This window comes from Candoia aspera, chromosome 1 (assembly GCF_035149785.1).
Source record: "Candoia aspera isolate rCanAsp1 chromosome 1, rCanAsp1.hap2, whole genome shotgun sequence".
NCBI lineage: Eukaryota > Metazoa > Chordata > Lepidosauria > Squamata > Boidae > Candoia > Candoia aspera.
In genome coordinates this window covers 197,986,176-198,000,606 of record NC_086153.1, presented here as the reverse complement: position 1 = coordinate 198,000,606, position 14,431 = coordinate 197,986,176, and the positions used below count along the sequence as shown (strand labels likewise).

The 14,431-nt window shown below is 41.4% G+C and overlaps 1 protein-coding gene across 1 annotated transcript in view; it reads right to left on the bottom strand.

The window, feature by feature from the left end:
* KCNH7 (potassium voltage-gated channel subfamily H member 7) overlaps positions 1-14,431 on the bottom strand; it is a 325,788-nt gene that overhangs the window by 128,572 nt on the left and 182,785 nt on the right. The window contains exon 4 of the mRNA XM_063318289.1: positions 835-1,263. Coding sequence (XP_063174359.1) covers positions 835-1,263 — 429 coding nt within the window. The remainder of the gene's footprint in view (positions 1-834; positions 1,264-14,431) is intronic.

Here is a 14,431-nt window from a genome sequence, read left to right as displayed (position 1 = left end):
CCTCTCCTCTAGTCAGTCTGGAATCAGGTGCTGCCTAAACTGAATGAATGAATGAATGAAGCATGTTTCTGGACGAGGCATCCCTCCTGGGTGCATGGTCGGGGTGAAAGCCTTCTGAAAATGAAAGTTGCCACTGCAGTCTTATACACCCTTGTACTAGTACTCCTTTAAAATAAACTGCTGCCCAAGTAATGAGGGAACCCTTTTTAGACAAAGCTGGATTTTGAAACTGGCCGATTGGGGGAAAAAATGGAATAGATGTGCCCCATTCTACTCCCAGCCTATATCATAATGCCTTGGAATTGGAAAGCTACAAATGATAACTGCAATACTCAGTTTTACTTCTGACTTTCAAGCTAGTATAATACAGGCAAGGAGAGAGGATGGGTGGGGAAGCCAACACCACATTTGAAACCTGTTGTTCCTTCAATCTTCCCTTTTTTGTTTGTTTCCCTTTCTACCCATCTGGAAAGGTGGTAGGAAACTATTCTGATCCATTCCATCTGCTAGATGCTGCCTTAGTGGTTTCATTTCTTAAAAATATCTCCTAACCTAGTGCAATTGTTGAAAGTGTATTGGGCTGTTGAGTTGCTTTGAAGCTCCTTGTGGGGGAGATGGGTGGTGATAAATTTGATAAATAAATAAATTAAATAAATAAATAAATAGCTCCACCTCTAGAGCTGAAACCCAGATATTCCCACGTTAGTGCATCGTACTATGCATTGTGCATTGAGCTGCATTATAATGTCAGCCACAATTTGTAATCAACCATTCTGTTTAACCGTTGCCATCATTAATGAATATGGATCACCCTCCCCCTGCCCAATACTGTACCTTCACTAGCATGCCGATCCCTAAACATGGTCTTGGGATGGATGGTAAATCCTTCTATGTTATGCACTGAAGATGCTCTCCGTATACTACTAATGCTCTCTTTTGACTGAGCATGAGTCAACGCTGCACTGGAATGTAGCATATCTGGATACAGTCGATCCCATTGCTGTTTTGGTGATGAATGATCTAGAGGCCCAGATATATTCACTGGAGGAGAACACGTCCTTGGTTGAATGAGTGCCTTGGTGTCATCTCCTTCAGAGGGGCTGCAGCTTTCTTTTGTAGGAGATTTAAAGTGCTTCATGGCCATGGAGTTGTCACTGTGTTTTGATGAATCAACAATCACTGCATCAGGGTCTTCTTGTGGCAAAGATTGCTTTCTGTAGGATAAAAGACTCAACCCAGGTAGCCTGAATCCAAAAAGTTTGCCTAAGTAGAAAAGATCAGAAGGGGAAAAAAAACAATTACAATCACAATTAGCTAAATATGAGATCATCAGTTGTGAAAAAATCTTGTTCTCTCATGTAATGTCCTTTAATTACTAGCAAAACACCCCTGCTATTCTGTTAACAATGGCCAGAAAGAAATGATTCAATCGAAGCGAATATTTGTAGCTCAGGGTTGAACTGTGGAGTCCTTGGTGCTCTCTGAGCCTTGTTGTTTTCTTGCAGACGTTTCATTGCCAGACTAGGCAACATCTTCGGTGCAAACAGGGAGAGGGCCTTGTTCTCTGTTTATATATAGTGGCTTGCTCTGCTTGTGTTGGTGGGGGCATTGTTCTCTCCTTGGGAGTTCTTTGATTGGGCTGTTGGTTGCTGCTTGGTTGACTGACTGAGTTAATAGTTCCTTGATTAGGGTGTACTGTGCTGTTTGATGGTTCATCTGGTGTTAATCCTAGTGTTGATGTTTGCATATCTGGGTGTTGATTGCTGGCAAGGAGGTGTCCTGGTCTTTTGGCTTTTCTATTGTCTCTTTTGAATTTGAAGGTAAAATGCTGCTTTAGAGTGTTCATGGCACTGGGACAGGGATTGCAAGTCCTCACATTCCTAAACAGGAAATGGACATCCCTCACTTCCAGTTCTGAGATGGAGAACAACATAAATTTTGGAGCTCATATGTTCGGGAATGGTAGCAATTAAAGGGGTTAACCAGAATCAAGGCAGGCATCCCTTTCCAATTTCTTCTGTCACTGGTCCCAAGTATTTGTCCAGAACATTACCTGTTTCTTGAGAAAAACATTGATAACTAATACTAGTTCTGATACAGAATGCAGCAATCTTGGTTCATGGGGAAAATCTAGCCTTGTGGCTTGCAGTATCAGACACAGTTCCCCCCTTTTCTCTGATTTTTTAATGGAAGATTTTTAAAATAAATGTTAATGAATTCGAAACCTTGTATTTAGGAGAAAAAATACTACTAGAGTAGTAATGCTACAGTAGTACTATCTATAGATTTTTGATTTTGAAGATTTTCATGGCCACTGTGTCTACTATGTAGTCCAGTGTTTCTTAATCTTGGCAAGTTTAAGATGGGTGGACTTCAACTCCCAGAATTCCCCAGCCAGCTCAGGCTCATGTAGTCTATGGTTCATGTAATATTTTGGAAACATTGAAGAAAGAATCCCAGAATTATCAGAGTTATTCAGAAAAAGTCACCTTTTCAGAGCTTGAAAAAAAGAGAACTCTATTGTTTATTTGGTTTATATTCATCGGTTCTTTTAATTTTGAGCCTATCTTTAGGACTGAGAGTTATCTGCTAACATCTTGATTCAAGAGTACAATGGAACTGTTTTGAAACATTATGCCTTCAATTTGAAACACTTTAGAATAGTTAATTCAGGAAAAGTGGTTTGCTCGATAATAGCAAAATGCAAAAGGCTTACAGCATGTGTGTTTTCCCTAGATTTAAACACAGTGTATAAATTAAATGTTACTATTTTATCTCAATGAGACCTGGTATGAGCAATGTTTAAGAAATTTCCAGGTACCACCACCTGCATTTCAGTAATGAAGGAGGGGGAAGGAGATTATGTCTCAAAAGTGAATGCATTTGTAGTGTTCCTCCAAGGTTTCGGGTTGCCTTGCCAAGGTTTGCCAACACAATATGCCTGCAAGGCTCCATTGCTCTCCATCTCTGCTGCCTGGATGCTCTTCTCCCCTAGATCCATGGACTCATCCAGACAAAGAAGAGTCCATCAGATAACAGTCAGTCCCTTCTGGACCTCTGCCCTCTCTGATGAAAGGGCCTGATGTGTGCATGAGTGATTTGGGAAGTCAGTGGGGAGAAGAAATTGCCAAAGATAGCAATGCTTGAAAATTGATATTTGTGAATTCCAGTCCAAATTGGCTTCTAGCCCAAACTTACTGCATGTCCTGGAACAACATATTGACTGAAACTTAGTTATATATTTGACTTCACACTTCTGAATGTTCTTAATAGTTCTCAGCTTAAACAAGATCTCATAAGATATTTAAGTTTATAGGAAATACACCTATAAATATACATTTTGGAAGGGAAAAAATCTATGTTAAATATGCACTGTGATGCCAACTTATGGAATGTTCTCCATCTGGAAGCTTGGCTAGCACTTAACACTGGTTTTATTTTGATGTTAAGTTTAGAGCTAGCTTTTTACTCAAGCCTTTTGTCAAGGGTTTTATTGATTGCAACTTAATGAACTTTTGTTTGTTGGTTTATTGGTGCAGCTCTACATTAATGATAGTTTGATGGATTGCAACAGTTTGGTATTTTATGATTTATGGTAGTTTGTTTTGTTAATTGTAGCTTGTCTTGAGATCTGTTAATCCACTGACACCACAGCCTTCCTAAACCTGGCATCTTCCAGATATGTTGGATCCATAACACCTAGAACTTGCGGATAATGAATTCTGTTAAATTGTAATCCAAGCATATTTGGAAGGCTCCAAGTTGGTGAAGGTTGTTCTAGTTCCAAATTAATGTTTAAAGGGGGCATTAAAGTTCCATAAGGCTATAACTTACAGTAAAGTGCATTCTGGATAGAGTGTTAAAGTCACTTTCATAAATGTAAGATTAAGAGTAATGCTGATTGATAATTTTTTTTCTCATCCTGAAATATGGTGACAGAAATATGCACGGATGTATATGCATGTCTAAAAGAAATGTTCTTGTCATTTTTTAAAAAACGCAGATTAATATAGAAATGTAAAAATTTAAGGATGAAAGTGACATAGTTTAGGAATTCACTCATCCCATGCTGTGAAGATCAATTCCCCACAAAGAATTAGAACCCCAGAGTAGGTTTTCCAGGGCTTTACTTGCTCAGGAGGACTTATTGGACAGAAAAGGTTCTCTACTTCAGAATTTCCCTTGGAAACATGAAGGATGACAAGTATGGGGATAATTATTCTCTGTTTCCCTCCTTCCCTATTGTTAAAAGTTTTCAAATTGCAGAAGAGGGCTAATGTCTATATACCTCTCTTCCTCTGACACTAAATAAAATAAACATTCTGTAGTTAACAGTCGCTAAGAATACTTTTTTGCTCTGTACCTTTCAATCCAATCACATGCATCTTACAAAGCCATCTTACTTAACAGCAGTAATGGAGTTTACCAAAACTAGCTGTATGTAAAAATGAGTCAACTATGTTAAAATATTCTATAGCTTTTATAATGCAGTTGAAACTGAGTTAAAAAGTAGTCTGTTACTCCACTGTGCAAGCTAACGACATAGAAGTTTAAACTATATCTCATCACAGTGTCTTCCCCATAAAACAGAATCACTCATGGTTTCCCTCACATTCTTGCAAGAAAAAAGTAGACATCGCTTCCACACGCTCTAGTTCTATTTTAGAAATATTCATGGTGGAACAGATGGTATTTTCTGCTTCACTGGTTTTAAACAGCCATATTAAAGTGTGTGGCTGATCTAGTTGTTTCTTAATTCAGCTGGAAAGGATATGCTTGGAGAGCATCACTCATTGCTAGTATTTTCAGGCATGAAATAAAATAGCAACAGCAGCAACAGATGACTATCTTTGCCATATTTTTTGAAACAAGACATAAATTGTCCCAAACTTTCAGTTGCCTGTTTCATTTTAACACAGCTATATTTTTAACAAGTTGTTCATGTCTGACGTACTGACAATTAGCAACTGGACTGGCTTCCTGGCTCTTCATACAATATGAAGTGTACTTTATATTGCTGGAAATGAAGTAGACAGAACACAGACTGCAAAGATAGTCTTGCATGTAATTGGAGTCTCTCTCTCTCTCTTTCTGTCTGTGAAAAAAATGCAGTGAGAAGCCTTTAACTTGGAAGCAATTCCCACCTACTGATCAAGGGGCAGCAAAAACAGCCTTATACCGAGCACCATTTAGTTAGCCTTTTAATTTCCTGGGGGGGGGGTTGCATAAAAAAGGGGTGGCTGTTGTCATCCGAGAATCCCTAGTGGCCGTCAGGGGCCCTGCTCCACAAGTGGCTGGGTGTGAGTCCCTGTTCTTCAAGCTGGGTTCTCGAGAACAGTTGGGAGTGTTGCTACTGTACTAGCCTCCCTGCTGCATAGCAACCTCCCTGCCTGAGCTGCTGGAGGCCGTCTCAGGTTTGGCAGTGGAGTTCCCCAGGCTTATGGTGTTGGGGGACTTCAATCTGCCTTCCCTGGGGCAGGCCTCAGAAGCAGCCCGGGAGCTCATGGCTACCATGGGCCTGGTCCACATTATTCAGAACCTGACTAGAGACAGTAGCCTCACCCCGGACCTAGTTTTCTTGTCAGAACAGTGGCAAGATGATCTGAGGGGAGAATTACAGCTTTCCCCATTGTCATGGTCGGATCATGCCCTGGTGGCCTTGAGATTCTCTCGTGCTGCCCCCCTCCGCAGGGAGGCAGGACCCATTCGATTGGTCCACCCCCGGCAACTGATGGACCCAGCTGGGTTTCAGAGGGAGCTGGGGGTTATACCCAAGTCTCTCCTGCACAGTCCATCGGAGACCCTGGCTGCTGCCTGAAATAGGGAGGCGGCCAGAGCCTTGGACAGGATTGCGCCTGTGTGGCCTCTCTTGCCCACCCAAACCCGGCACTCCCTGTGTGCTGAGGGTTTTGAAGAGGGTTAAGAGACGCCTAGAGTGCTGCTGGAGGAAGACAAAAGCTGAACCTGACTGAACACAAGCTAGAGCCGCGATTAAGGCCTACCTTGTGGCAGTAAGAGTGGCGAAGTGCCAGTACTTCTCCGCTCTTATAGCATCCGCAGAATGCCGCCCGGCAGCCCTGTTTAAGATTACCTGATCCCTTTTAGGGAAAGGGGAGTCAGACTTCCATCTACAGGACCGTGCGGAGGAATTTTCGGGGCACCTGCAGGATAAAATCGCTCGGATCCGGACCGAGTTGGACTCCAAGCATGAGACAGAGTCGGAAGAGATACCCAGGGAACATACTTACCAGGTTATCTGGGACCAGTTCGATCCTGTTGAACCTGAGGAAGTGGACAGGATCCTTCGGACTATAAATGCTACCACATGCCAATTAGACCCATGCCCCTCCTGGCTGGTGAAAGCAGCGTGGGAGGTGACATGTGGCTGGATCCAGGTGATGGTAAACACATCCTTGAGAGAGGGGGTGTTCCCAGCAGCCTTTAAGGAAGCGCTGGTGCGCCCCCTCCTCAAGAAACCATCGCTGGACCCTACTATACTGGACAATTTTTGCCCAGTCTCCCACCTCCCCTTTTTGGGGAAGGTGGTTGAGAAAGTGGTGGCTTTGCAGCTCCAGAGGATTATCTAGACCCCTTTCAGTCAGGTTTCAGGCCTGGTTATGGGATGGAAACGGCATTGGTCGCACTTATGGATGACCTCTGGCGGGAGCGAGATGGAGGCAGTGCATCCATCCTTGCTCTTCTTGACCTCTCAGCGGCTTTCGATACCATCGACCATGGTATCCTTCTGGACCAACTTAGGGAGTTGGGGGTGGGCGGCGTGGTTCTGCGCTGGTTCACCTCCTTCCTCCAGGGTCGGTCCCAGTCGGTGTTGATAGGGAGCAAGAGATCCGGCCTGCGGCCCCTCCTTTGTGGGGTGCTGCAGGGTTCGGTACTCTCTCTGCTCCTTTTTAACATCTACATGAAACCACTGGGTGAGATCATCCGTCACTACAGGGTGAGGTATCATCAATATGCAGATGATACCCAATTATACATCTCCATCCCGGGTGAAGTAAGTGATGCTGTGGCCACCCTTTCTGAGCACCTGGGGGTTGTGGGGGCCTGGATGGGGGACAACAGGTTGTGGCTGAACCCGGGGAAGACGGAGTGGCTGTGGATTAATGGCTCCTCAATTTCTGGAAAATTGTCATCTTTAGTTCTGGATGGGGTTGCACTGCCCCAGACAGATCTGGTGCATAACTTGGGGGTCATCCTGGACTCACGGCTCCTGCTCGAAGAGCAGGTGGCAGCCGTGGCTAGGAGGGCCTTTGTGCAACTTCATGTTGTGCGCCAGTTACGCCCCTTCCTGGAGCGAGAGGCCCTTCGAACGGTCACTCATGCCCTAGTTATCTCCCATATAGACTACTGCAATGCACTCTACATGGGGCTACCCTTGAAGAGTATCCGGAAGCTACAGCTGGTGCAAAATGCAGCTGCGCGGGCGATCTTGGGTTTCCCAAGATCAGCACACGTCACTCCTTTGCTCTGCAAGCTGCATTGGTTGCCAGTATGCTTCCGGGTCCAATTCAAGGTGTTGGTTACCACCTTTATAGCCCTACATGGCACAGGTCCAGGTTACCTAAGGGACCGTCTCCTCCCCATCACATCAGCCCGTCCCACCCGGTCGTGCAGAGAGGGCATGGTACGGACCCTGTCTGCAAGAGAATTCCATCTGGCGGGGTCCAGGAGGCGGGCCTTTTCTGCAATAGCACCTGCCCTTTGGAATATCCTTCCCCCAGAAGTGAGATTGACTCCTTCCCTCCTGGACTTTAGGAAACAGCTAAAGACCTGGTTCTGTAATCATGCCTCAGGTGGGAGGGAGAGTAGCCATTCTTGGGGATGGTTAGTTTCTTAGCAGGACCCAGCTCTGCCTGCAAATCATAAAGAACTTTCAGCCATTGTGGTTTTTATATTTATTGTATTATGTATTATAGTGTTTTATAGTTTCATATTTTTATTTATGTTTTATTGTAAACTGCCCAGAGTTCCTTTCGGGAGATGGGTGGTGATAAATTTGATTAATAAATCAAATAAATAAATAAATAAATAAATATTTGTTTTAGAGGGTTTTTATTTTTTTATTTTTCTGCCTGCAGTTAGCCAATGATACTGGCTTTGATAGTTTGGATGAAAGGAACTGATAGCCAGTAGGGCTAAATGGCATTTCAGATTCACAAAGAGTGTGACTCTTAATACCATTTGCTGGAATGTAAAGGGATAGACAGCAGCTTCCATGGAACAGGGATAGTACTCAGACATAGGAAGTGGTGAGGGATGCTGTATGCTGTGGTTCAGGAACATCTAGAAGGGTACAGGAAAGCATCTAGCTGGCCACAGTGGAAACACAGGCTTTGTGGAATCTTCATCCATTGGTGATTTTAAAAAGTTAATATCTTTTTATTTATAACCTGTCCAGAAAACTTTTATTATAGTTTGGCCTGTACGGTACATATAACTAAACAACTAAGCAAACTAAACTCCTACAGAATGTGGTTTATGATGTATAGTTCCAATAAGTAATACTCAGGGGTCTGTGGGGTCCTCTCCCCCAAACTTTAAAAGAGAGAGACTGCCATGCCTTATGACAATTGTCTTCTGCTTGCAATATAATGGAGCTTTTTATGTTCTTGGGTAACCAAATATGTTGATATAACTTCTGTACTTGGACACTGTATAGAAAAGAAAGATGTCCGCTGAAAGATAGCCTGAGATTGCTTTATACAATAAATGCATAATTCTCATCTGAAAAAAAAGTTCAAATGAAAATATAGAGGAAATTTTTCAGGAAACATTGGAACATTCTACATAGTTTTATTTCAAACCTCCATTCTGGAGGTAGTAGATCTGCAGCAGGAGATTGGTATCATGATATATTGGATGTGATCTGGTCCTGTTTTCTGGGAAAAGTGCTGAAATACCTATCAGCGTGGAGCAGAAGGAAACAGAACATTCTGGTGTTTCCCAGAACATTCCATCTCACAATGATACACTTGACACATCCCTGCTTTTTTTCACATCTGCTCTTTTAAATTGGACTTGCTAAGGATTGGTCCTGTAAACTTGTACATTGAAAAGTACAGTCTCCTGGCTGAGTTGACCCTAATCCAGTCCTTAATTTGTAAAGGACTGTCATTATGCAAAATATTAGCTAACAATTCTTTACAGAATTCTGTAACAATATGGTTTTACTTGCAATTATCAACAATGGAAATACTAATAAATACTATATAGAAAATGCCATTAATATAAGCTATTAACACCACATATAGAAATATGATATGATGAAATGTGTAAAATTCAAATTTGAACTTTATATTACTGTTAGCATCAATTGCAATTAAATGAAAAAGCAAAATAACTTGAGTGTCATTATGTATAAGATCACAAACATAACTGGCCCCTGATATATCTGGCACTAACACAGCAGGTTGCATATGGTAGAAAGTGTTGCTGAACCCAATTTTAAACATTTTAATCTTGGCTCAAGTGGGACTGAGTGAGTAAAACACTCTTCCACATGCAGCACGTGTGCAAATTTAGGCCCCACACCACTCTGCTTGTACAACAGCACCAGGCTTCTGCAACTCTTCTGCAACTGAGCTGATTACCTTCTGACTCAGCTGCCGTGCAGAAGGAAATGCCAAGATAACCCTTGCTGGAGCTGCAAAACAAGTGGCTTCCCACTGTTAATAACTTTCATCTCATCCTATTTCCTAGCCCATCACTTTCTTTTTGCCTTCCTGAATTAAGAGCCTATGGCACCTAAGACTTTCACCAGGCATCTTAAACTGGGAAAGTGGCCTTTTCCCCCTCCTGTGAAAACCAGTGCTATGAAGTAAACATAAGAATGGGTGGGGGCACTGGCTGGAAACTGGTTTTTAATGCTCTGACATTGGTCTGGAGGGAGTACTGGTTAATTCATGGGGAACACTGAGCATTGCTAGGATGACAGTGTGAAGGGTACTTGTGAGGTGGAACAGAGATGCTTCTAAGGGCTTATGGGGGAGAAGCTGGTGGATGTGTGAAAATTCCCTGAAATGAAATCAGTCTGACTACTATATGACCTATTCCATTTGCAAGCCTTGGAACTGCACCTGCTGAAATTATAGTTTAGGAAAATGTCCAGTGACAAACCACACACACATCTAAATCTTCTGCTAGATTGTCATAGAATTATATTTGCTCTTTCTGATTAACTGACAGCATTTTTTGGTAAGAAAATATAATCTGTGAACTTTTACTGACAGGTTTAATTGGACTGATGTCTTGTTATGATTCTGTCTGGTAAATTGCTACTGGAGGTCTTGTGGAAAAGGCAAGTTTCAACAGGCAGGACACAAGAAAGTGCGTAAAACCTTGTCGGTGTAATTTATCCAGTAACGATGGGTATGTTTGTGAATATGGAACCAATCAGTTATGCCCTTCCTACTTGATCAATGTCTTGTTGGGATGGTGTCAAACAGATGGAGAAGATCAAAGTGATTCTGCCTGTGTCACTGTGCCCTTTTCTCATGCACAGAGAACAACTCTGTAGAATATTGCAGGAAAGAATCCCTTACACATGCACGAAAGGGGAGCAAACATATGGTTGAATGAGAATGTGCAGAGAGAGTTAAATAAAAGCAGGTTAGGAAGCTATTTCTAGCATAAGTGAACCATCAGACAGTATCTCTAGTGGGTGGGCATTTAATTCATCATTGTAATTCCAACTGATGGTGATGAGATACTAGGCCAGGGTACCAGCCTGGGAAGAAATTGTTTTTGACTATGCCATGTCAAATAGGTGGCACTTTTAAGGATAAAATGAATAGAGCTGCATGAAGGACATCTAATCTTAATATATTGATCTGAGTAGACTGATATATAAGTCAGAAATAGGAGAAACTGAAGGTAGGGGGATTGTGACTGGAGAAATTGAGCCATGTAGCAGATCCTCGTAGTTTAAAGGATTAGAAGGATATGGAGAAATGACTCAGAACAAAGAGCGTAGGCAGATGATCCAACTATTCTAGATTTTATCAGAGAAAAGTAGCTTGCAGTATTTATGCTATTGGAATCACTGCATCTTCATTTTAACCTGATATAAAGGCTACATTTACAACCATAAACCCAGGATTTTATTATGGTTTGTTAATTTGTTCAGTCTTCTACCAGGACCCAGATTCTGGGCAGTGATAATTGGTAGTGATTCAGACACACAGGTCAATTGAATGAAGTTGTACTGAGACTGATTGTCAGATTAGTTTACAGAGGATGTTTTTGTTAGCTCAACAGGTAAGCAAGATTTATATGATTTGTGACCCACAACACTGAAGACACTCTGCCTAACAGTTCACACCAAGTGTAGGGAAACTGTTACTTTTGGTCTTTTGTTGCTGAATTACATGAATGGGATCTATTAAATATCTCCCTGTTGTGGATGATGGGATATATTTGATGTGGGAATCACTCAGTGTTGATGCTTGAGATGACTGAGAAGGTCTTCAGATCCAATCAATATTTGGAAACAATACTCAGAAGGCTGAACACTTAGGATAGCAGAAAGTTGGTTTGTGACTGAAGTGAAAGAACTGAAGGAAACAAGTGCAAACAGTATTTCAGTAGTCAGAATTACCTGATGAAGCTCCTCTGGAAAGACTGTTACCATCTGAAATACAAGTAAAACTGGACTTAAAGAAAGCATTTGATTATTTCTTTTAAATAAATACATTAATAAGAAGACAGTCCGATGCTAGCCTTTAAGGCATGAAACAAGCAGTATACACACAAGAACATTTATTTCAATATGGATATAGATCCACAGAATAGAGATTCATTAAGTTGTTTTCAAAACCGAACAGCTGATTGCTTTGCCAGTTTCAGTTGGATATAGAAGACCAAGAGAATGATGACAATGAAAGCCAAGCTGGTCCCCTGGGCATTGCTAGACCCAGATCTCTGGCCCAGAGGAAATGAGAAAATGAGGAAAACTCTCATTTAACACCTTTATTGTTAGGAATTATGTGCAAAGCCATTCATCGTCATTATTTTCCTAATAGGAGAAGATTTCATTTTACAATAATTCAAACAAAGCTTTCTAAAAACTCTGTTGCTCAGATAGGAGTGGCAAAATGACTCAAGATGATTGGGAGAAGGCAAATCAGCAGCACAGCAGATATTTAGATCAGTGTTTCTCAACCTTGGCAACTTTAAGATGTGCAGACTTCAACTCCCAGAATTCTCAGCCAGCATGGCTGGTCAGGGAATTCTGGGAGTTGAAGCCCACACATCTTAAAGTTGCCAAGGTTGAGAAACACTGATTTAGACTGTTGAGCGAATGTGACTGCTCAATTAATCTATGCATCTGAATAACTGGAAATAATCACTCTATGAGCGTTAGCTAACTTATAGCACCAGACTAGGACTGGGAGACTTGCTTTCAAGTTCTCAATCGCATATTAAAATCACTAGGTGATCAGTGCCGCATGATCTCTCAGACTAAATTATACTCAGCACTTACATTATCTAAGAAGGGGGAAGTCTTTCAGACTGATGGGCTCTTTTGTACCTTGGATAAGATTTGAGACTGCAGAACATCCAAGGGTCACTTCTAGACAGCATGGTTGAAATAGTAGGTTTGGTGAAAGCGGAGCCACTCTTGTGGCCATCTCTTATGGCATTTAGGGCATATAGCCAGGACCATGGTGATGGGAGGAAGGATGGCCTGTGATTCTAGTGTAGGGGCTCTAGAAATGGGTCACGGCAGGGAGAAGGTTTAAGGCCCAGACCAGTGTGTGCAGACAGTATTGTGGCATGTCCTTGGTTCATGCTAACCAGGAAGATTTTTTTTCTCTCTCCAGCTGGTTGGTGGATGATTATCCAGCCACTAACAAGGATGCCCATGCAACGAATCTGGATGCAGATCTTATCCTGCAACCATCAGCTGTAACCAATATAATTGGGGCTAATATTTTCTCACTTGCTAGAAACCCTTTTTCATTTGCTGTAACCCTCTTTCATTTCTGCTTCCTGGTCCAGCTTACAATATTCAACACCCCTGGATAAAAGGGGTTGGAGGTGGACAATCAATATATATCAACAGGGCAACACACATCACATTGAACTTATAGGTGGAGATCTGAGAACCTGAGACATTCCTAACCTGAGAGGCCTTTGAAGCAAGAAATACATATCGTTCAGAATCATGATATGAGGTTTGGGAGGTGGAGGCAGATTAATTATTTACATGTTGTCTTGACGTAAAGCTCAGATCTGTAAGGCCAAGTGCCATGCTAAATAATGAAACAGACCAAATAAGCCGAATATCAATAATGTAATATTTTGCCACATATGGTTCTCAAAGTTTTCATAACGCTTTGTTCCACCACTTTATTATATCTTTTTGGGTAGGTAAAAAAAAAAGGTAAATCCACTGAGCTGTTACTGAATTTGACAGATTATAATGGCTGTTTAGTATGATAACTGTATCTTGGCAACATTTCCCACCCATTTTTTTCTCCTCCAGAATTCTTTTTCTTTAAAGCCTGTTGCATACACAGCATAATCATATACTCTATTAATCAGAAGTGAACCACGCTTCAATTCAGAGGAGCTTTCTCCACAACAGGATTTGAGCCTAAATAAACAAAGCAGGGATAGGAATGAGCTGCTCGTGACTTCAGAAATGCATCAGTCAGCAACTGCATTATATCGTCCTCCAGGAGTCCTCTCATAGTCAGTGTTTACTACAGAACATATGAGTAAAGAATAAATCAATCATATTCACTTTTTTAATCTGTAAAAATGTTGAATTCTGATATCTAACACAGGCTTGTCAAAATTAGGATTGGATTTAATGAACTTCTGGAAAAGAATTTTTTTTTGTTAATTTGGGCCACAATATCTACGAAGCCCATCTAGGTACAGTCATAAGTATAGTGCTGCACATTTTGCTTTGTTGTTGGCTTGAGTCATGTGGAAATGTTGCAAAAAGAGGTGAAGCAAAAGAAAATATAAACAAATCTACATTCTCAAAATTATGATTGCAAACATAAACTATCCTATGGAATTATGAAGTCATTTCTAATGAAACTGTCAAAGATTCACAAGTCAGTGAAGAACTGTGATTTTTCTCTTGGTAACTTTTTGGTTCGGCATCCATTTTTCAGTACATGAGTTATCTGATTATAATTGCTTTTTGAGCTAGATCTGTACAGTATATGGCCATATAGGGTTGTCAGATGCTTGTCTCTCCCTCCCTCCCTCCCTCAATTCTGCCTGAATAATTTTCATTTAACATTTCTGCAAGATCAAAGAGTTATTTGTTTGTGTTTATATATGACACAGGATGCCAGTTAATCTCTGTTTCCCTACAGTTTCACAAAAGTTTTCTTCAAATACAGTGTCCAAAAAGAAGATGAGATATCATAATCAAAGTGCTCAGTAAACAATT